A 17,959-nucleotide genomic window follows, 5' to 3' on the forward strand; every position below is an offset into this window, starting at 1 on the left:
ATTACTAATTTCAAAAATAATATTTTTAATTCATATCATTAAGAACTCCGGGGCTCACATCTGGTGAGTATGGCTTGGCAAACCCAGGGTCCTGAGCTGGATATCTCTATTCTTCTCTTTCTTGGTGATTCCTTTCTACTTCTCTCTCTCTCTCTCTCTCTCTTTCTCTCTCAGGGTAACTCGGGATTTTTTCCTTTTTTCGGCTGGTGCAACATAAGCCTCAGGCTTTCCTGTGCCATATGGCTAATAATAATAATACTAATAATTTTCGAATTCATATCACATGTGTTCCTTACACGACATTTAAGTAATATTTTCATTATGCAGAAGTAAGTAATTTAATTTAATTTAATATATAAATAATTTTATTTCATAAATTCTTTATGATTTTAAATTATGTTGTTGCTGTAAAGAAAAGGTAGCCATATGGTATTTATATTTATTTTTTTTTACTATCCTTTCATATTATTAAAAAATATTAAGTCGTATATCTGTTTTAAGTTTTCACTGTGAGGTTTCACGACATCTGTTTAAAAAAAAAAGTAATAGTAAACAAAGGTACAGAGAAGCTTATATATTATTATTTTTGTGGTTATATTAATTTTAAGAAGCTGCTGTTGCTACTACCTTTATGGTGGTACTATATTGTCATCAATGTGTGACCTCACGTCATAGTTTACGAACCGAAGTGATTACAGTATGTAAAATGAAAAGTGCGCAGCTGATCGCTAGAGGGACTTTATAACTATCCAGTACTTTGTGATGACTCAAGGGGCTGTCTTGTTTTTGGAGATTTTGTAAAAAGTAGAGGGATTTGAAAGGTATTCCTGCATTGAATTATGGAAGAAGACGGTGTACTAACCACACTGAAAATTCTTATAATCGGTGAAAGTGACGTTGGAAAGTCAAGGTGAGCTCTTTGAAATTCAGCTAGAATTTTATAGGCAAGCTGTACTGTAATCAGTTGTAGATTAGCCATTTATATTGGTGCAATTAATTTCATGAACAGTTAAAAGTTAAAACTTTATTCACTATTTACAAAAAAAAAAAAAAAACCTGCTGAAGTTGCTTTGATATATACATCATTTTATGGATCCCCACCCACACGCACACTGTGAAACACAAACAACTTGAGAAATGAGACATAACACTACTGATGTTTCCTTATTGTGAAAGGAAATTCCATTGTGAAAAGATGGGACCTGGGCATATTGACGGTTATCAAGGCACTGAAGTGACATTATTTTATAATGTGAATCTAATAATTTTTATTAGCACAACTTTAAACTGTACCAGCCAAAATAGGAGCATTTATATGAAATATATCAAAATTTTTCGAAAGGATGTCACAGAAAATTGTATAAGTAATAACGTATAAATTTTTATGTTGAATTCTTAAGGAAAAAAAAAATATTTTACATCAAATATACTAGTAGTGTGGTGGGAATTTCTGTGATAATATCAGAAGCATTCAATGTCTTCCAATTTATTTAATAGAAATAATACTTGGTAGAGGAATGAAATCAACTGGTATTATTTTTCAAGGTAGCTTCAAGAAGTTGTGTAGTTTTTTTTTCATAAACTGTGAATGCACAGCTAAGTGTTCTTTAGGCATGTGTTTAGCCTACTGGTAAATGGTACTAATGATTGTATTGAAATTGTCATAACACAAGAGAGCCTTTCATTAGAAATAACTATAACAGGCCTGGGCAAACTTTTGGGCTGAATGGCCACAATAGGAATTCAAAAAGAAGGCGGGCCGCACGTAAAATACTATTTTTAGATATATATATATATATATATATATTATTTGTTATCATGAAGAAGAAATATAATATAAAAAATTTATTCTCTAACAGCCAAGGATTTAATGAGATGAATGGAACTGTTTTACATCTTTTAACATTTTTTTTTTTTAATTTCGGGTGTTAATTTTGTAGTTGAGATTCTTAAAACTGCTTGTAAATGTTCATCGGTGATGCTTGATCGTAAAGAATTTTTATTTAGATTCATGATGGAAAATGTTTGTTCACATATGTAGGTTGATCCAAAAATAACCAACATTTTTTGGCAAAATCTTTAAGTTCGTCGAATTTGTTCGAATTAAGAGTATTGTAAAATTTACAGATTTCCTCACATCAGCGCAATTCCCTTAAATCGGTATCACACTGCAGATCTATAATCTGAAGCTGTAGTTCACTCGGTGCACTGCCAATTTCTGTTGAAAATGGGTCACGCACTATTGCCAAACTTGTCTCAATTTTTTGGAAGTCGCCAAATCTTTGTGATAAGTCATCATTCAAAGCGTCGATAATTTCACAATATTTTTCAAACTTATTTTCTGGAATCTTCAGCAACTTCATTGTTGGAAAGTGGTCTACCTTGCTAATCAATAAATGTTGAAGGAACAACTGGAGTTTTAATTGAAATCCATTCAAACTTTTTACCCTATCATGGGTGTATAAATTTTTCCCTTGTAACATGGTGTTGAAAGTATTTAAGTGTGTCACGATGTCCAGGGTAAACGCAAAATCACAAATCCAGTTATTATCAGTTAATTTGGGAAAGTCCATAATATTTTTCAGTTTTAAAAATAGAATGATGTCATCTTTAAGATCCCATACTCGCTGAAGAACTTTTCCTAAGCTAAGCCATCGAATTTGGCTATGATAAGGAATATCTGTGTACTCAGATTCAATATCTTGAAGAAAATTAACGAATTGTCTGTGTTTCAGGCCCTCGATTGTATTAAATTTACTAGTTTAATGATACAAGATGTGACACGTTCAACTTTTAACACATTTTTACATAATACTTGTCGATGTATAATACAATGAATTGTAATTAAATTATAATCAGGATAATTTTCACAAATTTTATCCCGAATTTTCTTTAACGGTCCAACATTTTTACCTGTCAAACTTGGTGCTTCGTCAGTTGTTACGCTTACCATTTTGTTCCATTGTAAATTATATCTTGTTAAGCATTTTTTAACTTTTTCAAATACTGTATATCAGCCCGTTATTTGGTCTTTAAGAGATTCCATTGAAAGAAGCTCTTCAATAATTTCAAAATTAGAGGTACATCCCCGTATGGAAAATTAATAACTGCGCAGTATTCTTTTGGTCGTTACTTTCGTCGAGAGCTATCGAGCACCATGTTATGGATTCTAATATTGATAATAATTGCTTATTCAAATTTGTATCGATACATTCAATTCTTCTTACTATGGTTCGCCCAGATAAACTTATATTCTCAAATTTGTGTTTAATGTCAGGACATATAATTCCACAAGCTTCAGTCATACATTCTTTAATATAGTCTCCATCAGAAAAAGTCTCGTTGCTTTTTTCAATTATACGAGAAATAACAAAACTTGCCTCTACAGTAGCTTCTTGTTTCTTAGTTAGCCGCGTAAACACATTTTGTTGTCTAGATAAATTTTGAATCAATCCATCAGCAGAAAGAAAGTTTTCTTTCTTGCTTCCAGAGTTGAATTGGCACCATATTCGGTATGTTTATTAGTGAAATGTCTTTTAATATTGTACTCTTTCAACACTGAGACACTCTCCCGGCAAATGAGACAAATAGTCTTGTTATTTACCGGTATGTTAGCAAAAAAATATTTTGTGCTCCACTCTGCATTGAAGACACGATGCTGTTGTTGAATTTTTCGTTTTTTATTCATTTTTAAAAGGGCGTAAATATTATTTTTATCGCTACTGGCACCAAGATGATAACCAAAGATAACGCAAAAAAACTAACTGCGGGATGACCGTCAGAGAAAACAGATTGGAACTGTGGCCGGTCAGCAGTCCTATCCTATTACTCCGCTACTGCAGCAAAGCAGTTGTCTATTGTTTTGTTTGTTATTTGGTTTTTAGGAACATTGGCAACTAAGGCCATATTGCTCCGGGATATGCGATGGTCATTCCCTGACCTTTTCGCATCCTCCATATTTGGTGGTGACAGGCTCGAACCCCGGTCTAATAAAGAAGCGTGTGCTACACGCTGCTGCTCCTGCCCACCTGGCTATGGAGGCGCCGAAGCCATTGTCGTCAGCACTGGTTGTCTGTTACCCTAGTTTCACGCGGTTAATTTATAATCGCAAATTATACCGTTATAAAAGCGCCCGTAGGCTCGCTCCGGTTCGCACACAATTTCAAATTTTATCTCAATTTGAACAATACAGAGATGATAAAACAATTTACAAGTCGACAAATTCTATAATGTATTATATATACAAATTTATTTTCCAAAAAAGGCATCGGAAAAGGCATAAAATAAGTAAACTTTTTTAGAAAATACAATTAAAGCTTGCGAGCTGCACAAAACTGTGCGGCCGTAGTTTGCCCGGGCCTGAACTATAAGTTGTCTGGTGTGAGGTCCAGTAAGTATGCTTTGGTGCAGGATGTGTTAATTAGTGTTTCTTGCAAAACATTTTGCATCTGGACAGCATGATGGGCAAGTGCATTGTTGGGAAGAAAGCTGGCTCCTGAATATTTCTGAATGTGTATTTCTGCTGCAAAGCTTGGGAGAATTTTTCCTTCAGAACTGCTAAATATCGTTTTTTGTATTTCTTTCGAAGTAGTATGAGGATGATACCATTAACATTCCAGAAAATGCTAATGCAATTTTCTTTGTTGCACTTTCAGCAGTATGAAATTTCTTTAGTAGTGGTCAGTCAATATGCTTTCACCAGGAAGAACTTGATTTCTTGATTGAATATGCTGGCCAACAAATTTAAATTTTTGTGTTTTTTTTAAATCATAATAATGTTATTTTTTTTATTTTGTAGTTCCAAACTAATTTATTTAAATTATGATTTTTTAATTTATTATTTAAATAAATAAATATCTGTTTATTATAAGTGAAGGGCACTAGAATATTTCCCAAATTTTATGACCTGGAGAGCACACTGCCAGAGATGGTTCACATTATAGAATTAAAACACTGACAATCATATGTATGGATCAGCCAATATGTTTGGGAGAGTAAGTTTTTTTTTTTTTTTTTTTTTTTTTTTACTGTATTATAGAATGGTACTACTGACACTATGCTGCTGCAACAGGATCTGGAAAGGTTGAGCAGATGGGCTGAGAGGTGGCAAATGAAGTTTAACATTGACAAATGTAAAGTACTACACATGGGAAACAGCAACCCCAGAGCAACGTATCAACTCTGTGGTACTACACTGACAGTGGTAGAGAATGAAAGGGACTTGGAGGTGGTTGTGCAGGCAGATATGAAGTTCTCTGAACAATGCAGACGAGCTGCAAGAGTAGCTCATGGAGTATTGTCAATGATATACAGGAATTTTTCCAGCAGGGATAAGGAGGTGATTATTCCCTTGTATAAGGCAATGGTCAGGCCACACCTAGAGTACTGTATACAGGTCTGGAGGCCTCATTTCAAGAAGGATGTAGAGCTGCTGGAACGAGTACAGAGAAGGGCAACAAGATTAGTGAATGGAACAAAGGGGTGCTCTTACGAAGAAAGGCTTAAGTTTTGCAAATTACAGTGTCTGGAGACTAGGCACCAGCGAGGTGATCTGATAGAGGTGTATAAAGCCTTGAATGGTTTGAGCATGCTCAATGCTGATGGGATTCTTCCTCTAGCTCAGAATAATCACCTGAGAGGGCATAAATTCAAATTGAGGAAAGACAGATGTAGGATAGACGTGCGGAAATTTGCCTTTAGCCAGCGGGTGGTTGGTTGGTGGAACAGACTTCCATCCCTTGTAGTGGAGGTTGATAGCCTAAATAAGTTTAAGGCTCGGCTGGACAGGTATTTTGAACGAACAGAGGGGTGAAGTGGAAGTGGGTTTTTTTTTTTTTTTTTTTTTTGGCTGATGCTGCATAAGCTTGCTTTCTTGCATCAAATGCCTCTGCTAATGCTAAAAAAAAAAAAAAACAACAAAATTTCTTACTTATAGTGAATACATTAGTTAAAGGACATGGTTACAATAATGAGAAATACATATTTCACTATATCAAAGCTGATTTTTATTATAAGACCATACATTTTAACTCTACCCAGGTCCTGAATAGAAAGCATAGTTAAGAATAATTAAAATTTACATAACATGAAACCAAAAAAAATATAATAATAAAGCAATAATAATTTTAAACAATTTAATAAAATCATCACTTAATTTAAATAATGACTTTAGTAAATTCAAAGAAGACAGTAGGACAATTTTGAGGGTAGTACAGGAGTCGGACTGCTACTTAATGTAAAATCTATAAAAGTCACAAGGAGTAGTAGTAGTAATAAAGACAATGAATGGTGCCAATGCTGGTTCAAATAGTCTGTGAACTTGGTGCACATAAATAGCTAGCAGGGATAAGGAGGTGATTATCCCTTTGTACAAGGCCACGGTTATGTTACATCTTAAGTACTGTATATGGCTGGAGAATTCATTTTAAGAAGGATGTACATCTGTTGGAATGGGTGCAGATGAGGGCAATGAGATTGTTGCTGAAAGGAACAAAAGGGTGTTCTTATCAAGAAAGACTTCAGTTCTGCAAATTGCAGCATTTGGGGACTAAACATGTGAGAGAAAATCTCATTAAGGTGTTTAAGGCTTTGAATGTATTGAGTAATCTCAATGTTGATGGCATTCTTCCTAAACAACTTAATAGCCCTCTTGCTGAGATTACACATTTCAGGTAGCATAAATTCAAATTAATGAAGGATGGTTGCAATTTTCCTTCAGCCAGCAGGTGGTTAATTGTTGGAACAAACTTAAATCTGTTGTTTTTGTTGTTGAAGTGAATTTACTCAAGATTCCTTGAGAAAATTCAAGGAAGAAGAACTAGACAAATTTTTGGAGTGGATGGATGAGTGAGGTGGGCAGTTTTTATTATTATTTTTACTGATTCCGTATAGGCTTGTATTCTTGCATCATTCCGCTACTGATACAAAAGCTAAATAACTTTACCTATTATAGTAATTACACTGAACTGGGAGTTCTCACCCCATTAATTTGGGGCCCTGAAGGCAACAAAATTTGCCTTCACTCCTTTGTCTTTATCAGAAATAATTTTTACATTTTATTACATTTTGAAAATTTTTTTTATTTATTTTATTTTTTTATTTACTTTTTTGGCTGGTCCAGCATAAGCTTCCTTGCACCATGTGGCCATTGCTAATACTAACTGTGCTGCATCTCAGTAAATCCAGCCAGCCTTGAATGGTGTCTGGAAGTGCTTTAGTACAGAGGGTTTATATCAATACAAACTGATATTCTTATTTCTAGGATAATTTATAAGAAAGGTAAAAGAAAAGACTATAGCTCAATGTTCCTGGTAAATTTGTGTGAATTGAAAGGCATAAATATATTCACTTTAATTTTTATTACAAACAAACAATATATTTTAAACATTCCTATTTATATTAGTAACGGCTGCATGGTGCAAGAAAGCCTATGGCTTATGCTGCACCAGCCAAAAAAAAAAAAATCCTAACAAAAAAATATGGATGAGTTACAACTGTTTAAGATGCTTAACCTATTCAGATGTTGCAAATATTTTTGAACTCTGCTAAATCATAATTATAAAAACTATTTTCATGGCACTGCTAAAGTTTAAAATGAATATCCTTTTAAATTTTAATCAGAAAGTTTAAAGCCTCTCCTAAATGTTATTAGTGGAGTCCCTCAGGGCTCAGTGTTGGGTCCATTATTGTTTTCTGTATTTATTAATGATATTGATGATGGTATATCAAGCTTAATGTCCACTTTTGCAGATGATACAAAGGTTGGCAGGGTTGTCAAGGACACTACTGACACTATGCTGCTGCAACAGGATCTGGAAAGGTTGAGCAGATGGGCTGAGAGGTGGCAAATGAAGCTTAACATTGACAAATGTAAAGTACTACACATGGGAAACAGCAACCCCAGAGCAACGTATCAACTCTGTGGTACTACACTGACAGTGGTAGAGAATGAAACGGACTTGGGGGTGGTTGTGCAGGCAGATATGAAGTTCTCTGAGCAGTGCAGACGGGCTGCAAGAGTAGCTCATGAAGTATTGTCAATGATATACAGGAATTTTTCCAGCAGGGATAAGGAGGTGATTATTCCCTTGTATAAGGCAATGGTCAGGCCACACCTAGAGTACTGTATACAGGTCTGGAGGCCTCATTTCAAGAAGGATGTAGAGCTGCTGGAACGAGTACAGAGAAGGGCAACAAGATTAGTGAATGGAACAAAGGGGTGCTCTTACGAAGAAAGGCTTAAGTTTTGTAAATTACAGTGTCTGGAGACTAGGCACCAGCGAGGTGATCTGATAGAGGTGTATAAGGCCTTGAATGGTTTAAGCATGCTCAATGCTGATGGGATTCTTCCTCTAGCTCAGAAAAATCACCTGAGAGGGCATAAATTCAAATTGAGGAAAGACAGATGTAGGACAGACGTGCAGAAATTTGCCTTTAGCCAGCGGGTGGTTGGTTGGTGGAACAGACTTCCATCCCTTGTGATGGAGGTTGATAGCCTAAATAAGTTTAAGGCTCAGCTGGACAGGTATTTTGAACAAACAGAGTGGTGAAGTGGAAGTGGGTTTTTTTTTTTTTTTTGGCTGATGCTGCATAAGCTTGCTTTCTTGCATCAAATGCCTCTACTAATGCTAATGCTAAAATGCTAATGGCTACACTACAAAAAAAAAAAAAAAAAAAAAAGAAAAAATCAAATAATGAAAAGATACATATTGCTTTGAATTTACATAGAATATGTACAAGAGGAGAGTAAATACATCATACCAGTTTACTCCGAAAATTCTTATTGTGGAGTTAGGGACCAAACAAAATAAAGTTAATTATTTTCTTTAACAAGATACACATAACGGAGGGATTAATGTAATATTGGTTAATTAATGCCAAGGAGATACCAGGAAACATTCTTTCTATAAACTTAATGTGATTGTATAGCAGAGCTAATTTAAGTTTTTCCTTGTTTTTTTTGGAGGGATTTGCCAAGTAAGTCATCACCGACCAGTGAAAGGATCACAACCCATTCACGTTTAGAGAAGGAAATAATAGATTCCACATTAATTAATTTGGGGAGCAAGGAAAAAGTTACATTATCAGCCATTTGAGTCTTAGTTATGGTTAAACAAAATCCTGATTTAAGTTTGCCCATTTCAACATTTAATACTCAATTGAAAGAATCAGTTTAAGATGTGAGTTAGCAGCACTGGACCACACTTCAGAAGCATATATGTACAGGGTGTCTCAGCAGAAATGACACAAGACAGTAATTAGTGGCAAACATTTATTTGACATAATATTAACAATGGAGTACGAGATGGATGCATTTCATGACGTTATAACAGATGCTCGAAGGTTCCACCATGAGACGCGATTCATGCGCGACACCGACACAGTATGGATTGGCGGACACGGTCGAACACACCTAGAGTTTCTTTGACAGTAGCAGCAGCGCAGACGAGTTGCCACGAGATCCATTTCCGTCTCCATAGGCGATTCATACACGATAGATTTGAGGGCCCCCCACAGAAAGAAATCAAGGCTCGATAAATCAGGTGAGCGTGGGGGCCAGGCAAGGGGTCCACACCAGCCAGTCCATCGACGTCCAATACGCTGGTTCAAATGGTCACGAACACACCTTCCAAAAAATGGCAAGCGCCCCGTCATGTTGAAACCAAATGTTGCGTCTCACATTTGCTGGAACATCGTCAAGTAACCCTAGTAGAACTTGTTCAAGAAAGATCCGATATTTAGCGGAGTTCATGCGGGATGGTAACAGGTATGGGCCGACTAAGCAGTCGCCGACCATACCTGCCCACACATTTATTGCGAAGCGATGTTGTGCCGCATGGGGGCGCACATCGTGTGGGTTGTCGTGAGCCCATTCATCAGCATTGTGCTGATTGATAAGCGTTCCCGAATGAAATAAGCCTCATCTGTGAACAAAACATAGGCTGGAAAATTCAAGTCTTGAACACTTTCTTGGAGAAACCACTGTGCAAAAGCCACACGTGCAGGATGATCTTGGGGGAGCAGTAACTGACCCTTTGGAGATTAAAGGGGTGTAAGGAATTGTTGTGCTAGATATGTTGCACACTGCAATGAGACACTCCTAAGGCAGAGGCAATGGCACATGTGCTGGTAATAGGATTATTCTGGACGACATTCAACACACTTTTTTCCAATATGGGAATTCGCATCGAATGTGATCTGCCTGCACTACTCCTGTTACCTCTAAATGATCCACAATTGTACAAATTTTGATGCACATGCGCAAACAAACGGTGGTCTGGTACATGTCTATCTGGGAAGCGTAAACCATAAATTTGTTGAGCGGCTCGTCCATTGCCCTCTGCTAATCCGTACACTAGGTGCATGTCTGCCAGCTCATAGTTCGTATATCAATGAATGAGTAAACCAGAAATTTTCCCTCTCACGAACTGATGAACAGTGCTGTCTACTGACTTACGGTGACGTTTCTGGTTATGGGTTCCTATGCGATCCACATTCTTTTAGATGTTACCTACCTCCCCTAAATGTTTGTACCAATATTTTGGAGACACCCTGTATATATATATATCATCCTCTCCAATAACTTGTTTAGTTCTTCCTTCAGCTCATTCAAACTACCCACATCCACAACAACAGATAGAAATTTTCCAATAATCAACCATCCTCTGGCTGAAGGCAAATTTCTGCATGTCTGTTCTGCAAACATTCTTCTCAATTTGAATTTATTCCCCCCTAATCTTTATTATTATTATTTTTATTATTACCTATATGGGCAAGGCAGCCTGAGGCTCATGCTGCATCAGCCAAAAAAAATTTCTGAATTACCCTGAGAGAGAGAGAGAGAGAGAGAGAGAGAGAGAGAGAGAGAGAGAGAGAGAGAGAAGAATGATGACATTTAGCTCAGAACCCTGGGTGTGCCAAGTCCATACTCACCAGATGTGAGCCCCTGCCTGAACAAGAGTGTGCTTAATCCATTCAAAACTTTAAACACCTCAATCAGATCACCTCATAGATGCCTGGTATCTAGATGCTGAAATTTGCAGAAATTATGCCTTTCTTCATAAGAACACCCTTTTTGTTCATTTCTCCAAGCTCATTGCCCTTCTCTGCATCTGTTCCAGCAGAACTACATCTTTCCTAAAATGAGGCCTCCAGACCTGTATGTATTACTCAAGATGCCTGACCATTGCCTTGTACAATGGAATAATTACCTCCTTCCTATATATCAATTCCAAAATTTCTATACAGTTGATTCCGGTTATTTGGACACATCAGGACTAATTATCTGAAGTTTCATGTAAAAAAAGTTAAAAATACAATGGATCCCCGCTTTATAATTGGTTCGCTGTACAATCAAATCATGTTATAATGGAGTCACCATAGTAAATTATTGTTCACTATATGATATGTGGTAAGCCCCAATCATTGTGATCAGGTTTGTGAATTGAATTTTAATTCTATTAAACAGCGATTCTAATTATCGAAACTAGGAGGAATATTATCTGCAGGCTATAAAAGTAAATAGAATAGAATAGAATAGAATCTTTAATTGCAGCAATAGACATACAATTAGTCCCGTCACAGCATGGTGGTGCCAGGGGTTAAAGATCTATTAAGCACTAATTTACCCTTTATTACCTTACCAATTAAAAAATTAAATGATATGTGAAAATCGGAAGAATATACGTGATAATCGGAATAATTAATATGTACTATAATATGTACATACTAACTAGTTGACATTTCTGTTCACTGACATTTGTGGGTGGGGATTAAAATTTAAAACAGTAAAAAGATAAGCAATCAATAACAAAGAACTCGGCAGACAAATCGCAAGTAACACGATATGCGCAAGTGAGAACGGAGTAACAAGTTAGGAAGCTTTAAAAATAGGAATGAAGAGAAGATTCTGAAAATTAATTTTTTTATATGATTGAAGATTCCATGAAAGTGTAAATGCATTTCACCACAATAATCCACAGAATTCCAGCTGTCAGTATTATCACAAATTCAATAAGATAGTTTACTATCTGTTTATGATGGATTGCACTAACAGAAAAGCCCAATAAACAGGTGACTACTAATTGTTTTATGGTTGTGATCTCCAGAAATCTGACCAAACCACGTGGTACAGTCGGAGACAATCGTAGCGTAATCTCCAGTGCTGCAGTCCCCTACCCCGATTAAATGGCATGTTGTCCCAATTAAGCGAAGTAAACCCTGGCTATTTTCTTGATTGGTTTCTGTTTTTTTAAGATTTGACCCAATTAACCGGTGGCCGAAATAAATAACTGGAATCCACTGTATATCATTCACAAAATCCCCATGAGCTGTTCTAGCAGCCTGTCTGCATACTCAGAGAACTTCATATCTGACTGCACAATTACCCTAGGTCTTTTTCATTTTCCACTACCCTGAGTGCAATACCACACAGATGGTACATTACATAGGATGGCATTTCTCAAACTGTGTTCTGCAAAAAATTTTAATTAAAAAAAAATAAATAATAAATAAATTTTGCATATTTGTAGTGTACACCACTTTTGTATCAATATAATGTTTAACATAATTTTTTTTGGTTATTAATATACTGGCATAGACTAATAATGAAATAGACCGTGGAACACTTTATTTTCGCGAGCTTTGCATAGAGAAGTATGCATAGAGGTAACGACATTTACGGAAAAGTAGCAATGTGGTGATCTAGTATGCCATTCATGTGCGATTTAGCCTGGAGTACACGATTGAAGGAGAGGAGGGAAGCGAACTGATATCATAACTAAACTCACTTGTATAAATTTTTTTTTTGATAATTAGTATTTTGAAAATATTATTACTAAAATATGTGACCATAGATTTTTGGTTGAAAAAAGGAACTTTAAAACAAGAAGCAAGTACTTCTAGTATTGCAACTTGCTCGATGAAAACGAACACAATATTGTCACACTTCAAAGTGAGGATGAACAATTGCAGCCCTTTGTTCCCCAGAAATCCGAAGTGAAAAACAGGAACCAACTAATAAAAGACCAAAACAAAAGTATAATGACAGTTATTTGAATTTCAGCTTTACATGTGTTGGAAATAAAGATGCTCCTGATGCACAGTGCGTCATGTGTAATAAAATATTAGCAACAGTTCTTTGGCTCCTGCTAAACTTGTTTTGTAAGTGTTCCGTGAATATGTTGAGATGAAAAGTGTTCCGTAGCTAAAAAAAAAGTTTGGGAAATGCTGCTGTAGGATTACTGCTACCCATATGAAGTACCTTGCATTTGTCAATGTTAAACTTCAATTGCCAATTCTTGGCCAATCTGCCTAATTTTTTGATCTTGTTGCAGTAGCTTACCCTGATTACTGTCATTAACCAACCTGTCAACCTTTGTATCATCTGCAAACTTAGACATTAAGCCTGATTAAGCCATTAATATCATTAATAAATATAGAAAACAACAATAATAGACCCAGCACTGAAACTTTGGGGATTCACTAATAACATTAGTTCACGAAGAGCAGTTTCTATTAATAACCACTCTCTTTCTTCTCTTAGTCAACCATCCCTTTATGTAGAGCAATAACTTGCCCTTTAAAACCTGGGCCAATAAAGTGATTTCAAGCATGTTGGCCACTGTAGAGAGCAATATGGTCTAGGTTGCTGATGCACCTAAAACCCAACAGTAACTTGTGTGTTTAGAAAGGTCTGAGCTTGAGTTTCTTTGATGACTGGAAGAATTTCTAAAGGGCTTCAATCGAGGCTGGTGGAGTGGGGTTTTCTCAATGAGTTATTCTGTGTTTTTCTGCCCATACAACAAGAAATTAGCCTATAAACACACACACATGTAATGACATTATTCCACGAAGAACAGTTTCCATTAATAACCACTCTTTCTTATCTCAGTCAACCATCCCTTTATGCAGAGCAGTAAATTGCCCTTAAAAACCTGGGCCATTATACTATGGGACAATATGGTCTAAGTTTCTAGTGTTCCTAAAACCTAGCAAAAACAAATGGGTTGTGTGTACTAAATGCTGATATCATGTTATGTGGGTTGTGTGTACTAACAAATGGGTTGTATGTACTAAATGCTGATATCATGTTACTCTTTCTCAGATGGTACAAGGAAGGGGACACAAAATTAAATTAGAAAATTATGATTGCAGGAGAGATGTTTGGAAATTTGATTTCAGCAGTAACTCTTCGAATAAACTTTCACTTGTTTTTTTGTCAAAGCATGTAATAGGAATAAATTTAAAGGAGGATTAGACAAATTATTAATTGAATGAAAAATGTTTATTTTTTTTGCTGATGCTTTTATATGTTTGAAGCTTTGCATCATTTTGCTACTATTTATAGTAATATAGTTAGTCTCCTAACTTTTGTAAGCCCGAGTTACGTAATTCAGACTTAAGAAAAACAAAATCAAAAGAAATGCATCCAGTTGATATAGATTAACAGTGCACTGTCAGTCAGTTTGTTGTGACATAAGCACTGTGAAAGCAAAAATAAGATTAGGAGTGTGTTATAGGCCTAATTACTCGAATGAGTACAATGAACAATTGTACAGAGAAATAGAATGGGCTAGTAAATCAGAATGTCTTATAATGGGAGATTTTAACTTCTCAGATATTGACTGGAACTTGTGGGTTGGTCACTCACACTAGTAAGACTTTTTTGGATTTATTGGATGATTGTTTTTTGCAGCAGCATGTTCGAGTGGCAACTAGAGAGGGTAATACTCTTGTTCTGGTTATCAGCAGTGATCATTCTTGTATTAAGAATTTGCAGATAAAGGAACCACTAGGTGGCAGTGATCACAGTGTACTGATGTTGGATTTACTTAAAGATATAATTACTACCAGAGGTAAAGGAAAGGGTTTTTCCTTCCGTAAAGGCGAGTACAGTGGTCTCAGACAGTTTTTAAATTCTGTACAGTGGGATCACCTGTCGATGTTACCAACAGTAAATTCTAAGTGGGAAGCATTCAAGAAATTAATCGTGGATGTTACTAAAAGTTTCATAGCTATTAAGAAATATTGTTCAAGGTTTAGGCCTAAATGGTTATCAAATGAACTAATGAGACTCGTGACAGAGAAGAAAAATGCATGGGATGCATATAAATTATCAAGCGACTCTGAAGCCCATGGCAGATATAAGCTAGTCTGTAATTAGGGCACAAAGGAGGTGAGGCAGGCGAAGGCGGATTATGAGAAATCTTTGGCAAAAGATGCTAGGAAAAACAGCAAGGATTTCTTTACTTATATAAACTCTAAAAGGAAGGGGATGAATCTGATTGGTCCACTTGACATCGATGGTTCGACTGTTGATGATCCTGCTCAGATAGCAAACAAACTGAATGAGTATTTTGCATCTACATTCACACATGAGGAGTTATTAAGGTTTGAAAATGGCAGAAGGTTATCAAATTGTAGCAGGGTGCTTAATGATTTTGTAATAACTAACTGAGAGCAAAGTGGAGGAGAAATTGTTGAAGTTAAACATAAGAAAGGCACCTGGGGTGGATGGGATCTATCCAGTTATATTAAAGGAGGCGGCAAAGCAACTAGGCAAACCCTTAACCATAATTATGAGAGCATCCTCGGACTCAGGGGAGGTCCCCACGGACTGGAGATGTGCAAATGTATCCCCAATTCACAAAGAGGTATTGAAGGGTGACACGAGTAATTACAGACCAGTTAATTTAACTTCTGTTCCAGGTAAAATAATGGATTCACTGGTTAAAGATGCATTGCAGGATCATCTAGACAAGACTACAGCTGTTTGTTGTTGTTGTGCAGCAATAATTCAGACACAGCATGGGTTTGTTAAGGGAAAGTCTTGTCTGACAAATTTGATAGGATATTATGATGTGGTTACAAAGGAACTGAATGCAAAAAATAATTTTGATATCATATATTTGGATTTCAGGAAAGCTTTTGACACTGTTGCGCATGGAAGACTATTGTACAAATTGGAGCAGAATGGTATTAAGTTTAAGTTGCTACAATGGATAAAAGGATGGTTAAGTGGGAGAAGACAGAGAGTGGTAATCAATGGGTGCTGCTCTTCGTGGACTAATGTTATTAGTGGAGTCCCACAGGCTTCGGTGTTGGGTCCACTGTTGTTTTGTATATTTATCAGTGATATTGATGAAGGTATATCACGCTTAGTGTCGAAGTTTGCAGATGATACAAAGGTTGGCAGGGTTGTTAATGACAGCAATGGCAGTGTGCTACTGCAACAGGATCTAGATAATTTGGGCAGATGGGCTAAGAAGTGGCAACTGAAGTTTAACCTTGACAAATGCAAAGTACTGCATATGGGTAGAAGTAACCCCTGAGAAACATACAAACTGTGTGGTACTATACTTAAGGTGGTAGAAAATGAAAAAGACCTGGGAGTAATTGTGCAGTCAGATATGAAGTTTTCTGAGCAATGCAGACAGGCTGCCAGGGCAGGTCATGGAGTTTTGTCAATGATATATAGGAATCTTGCTAGAAGGGTAAAGGAGATGATTGTCCTTCTGTATAAGGCAATGGTCAGGCCATGCCTTTGAGTACCGCGTACAGGTCTGGAGGCCTTATTTTTGGAAGGATGTAGATTTGCTTGAGCGTGTACAGAGAAGGGCAACAAGATTAGTGAGGGGGAATGAAGGGATCCTCTTACCAAGAGAGGCTTAATTCTGCAAATTGCAGTGGCTGGAGGCTAGGCACCTGTGCAGTGATCTCATTGAGGTGTATAAGGCCTTGAATGGGTTGAGCACGCTGAATTGTGATGGAATCCTTCCACTTGTTCAGATTACGAACCTAAGGGGGCATAAATTCAAATTAAGAAAAGACCGATGTATAATAGATGTGCAGAAATTTGCCTTTAGCCATCGGGTAGTTAATTGCTGGAACAAACTTCCATCTGTCATTGTGGAAGTTGATAGGTTAAATAAATTTAAGGAGGAACTGGACAGGCATTTGGAGGAAATGGTGTGTGATATTTTTTTTTTTTTTTTTTTGGCTGATGCTGCGTAAGCTCATACACTTGCTTTCTTGCATCACAGGCTACTACTACTACGTAAATTTTTTTGATAAAATCGCAGAGATACTTTCTGTTTTTTGTATAATTTTTATTTAATTTTTAAGTGAAGTCGAATGAAGGAACAATAAGTATAAGTTTTTATTTTTGTTCCCATACAAAAAACTATGTTGGATAATAACTTGCAGCATAACTAGAATCTAGGTAAATAACTATAGTTAACATTTCATTTTCTGCCTTAAAAATTTGGAAGAAATATTCATAAACGTGTTTGAGACAGGTGAACTACGTCGTAGCACTTCAGAGAAACCCCCACAACGTTCAAGCTACATGGACTGTCCCATTGGCTATTCTTCAGAGAATTACACTCTAGCCCTTCGTCTCTACATCCTTTCCTTTCTTTCTGGATTGTAGAGTCAGTTCAATTTTGTTTGAGAGCAAAGTGGGAGCTTTTGTTTGCATTTTGTATGTAATATTTGTTAAACGTTGGGTTATTGTGATGAAGTTGAAATTCACATTGTCCAACCATTTTCAATGACTTCATGTCAAACTATCATTGTGTAGTGTATGCTTCATTCGCATGTTGTAAGGTGTGACAGTATCTCTTGTAACTTAACCCTGTGAAGTTCTTTAAAGAAAATTTCATTTTGATCATTATCATGATTCCGCCTAAGAGAAAAAGTGAAGGTGGTACTATTTCACTGCTGTCCCCAGATAAAGTTTTTAATTGTTATGGTATATAACTATTTTTCTTCATTATTCTGAGGATATTATGTGATTTTTGTAATTTTGGCATATCAGGGATATAGTAGCAATATTTTATTAGTTGTTTCCGAGTTACATAAAACTCAACTTACATAAGAATTCCTGGAATACATCTCTTACATATCGGGGACAGACTGTACTATTTTCACAAGATGTGGAATGTCATCATTTTAAGTT

At 36.2% G+C, this 17,959-nt stretch overlaps 1 protein-coding gene across 2 annotated transcripts in view; it reads left to right on the plus strand.

Annotated features, from left to right (window-relative positions):
* Positions 1-646: 646 nt before the first annotated feature.
* Positions 647-17,959, plus strand: part of LOC150090934 (ras-related protein Rab-18-B-like) — a 77,601-nt gene continuing 60,288 nt past the window's right edge. For both annotated transcript variants that reach the window (XM_090380733.1, XM_090380725.1), the window contains exon 1: positions 647-910. In XM_090380733.1, the coding sequence (XP_090236859.1) occupies positions 840-910 (71 nt within the window). In that variant the 5' untranslated portion in view covers positions 647-839. The remainder of the gene's footprint in view (positions 911-17,959) is intronic.

The sequence above is a fragment of the Mastigoproctus giganteus genome, chromosome 1, assembly GCF_048544385.1.
Source record: "Mastigoproctus giganteus isolate SK-2022 chromosome 1, ASM4854438v1, whole genome shotgun sequence".
In the NCBI taxonomy this organism is placed as follows: domain Eukaryota; kingdom Metazoa; phylum Arthropoda; class Arachnida; order Uropygi; family Thelyphonidae; genus Mastigoproctus; species Mastigoproctus giganteus.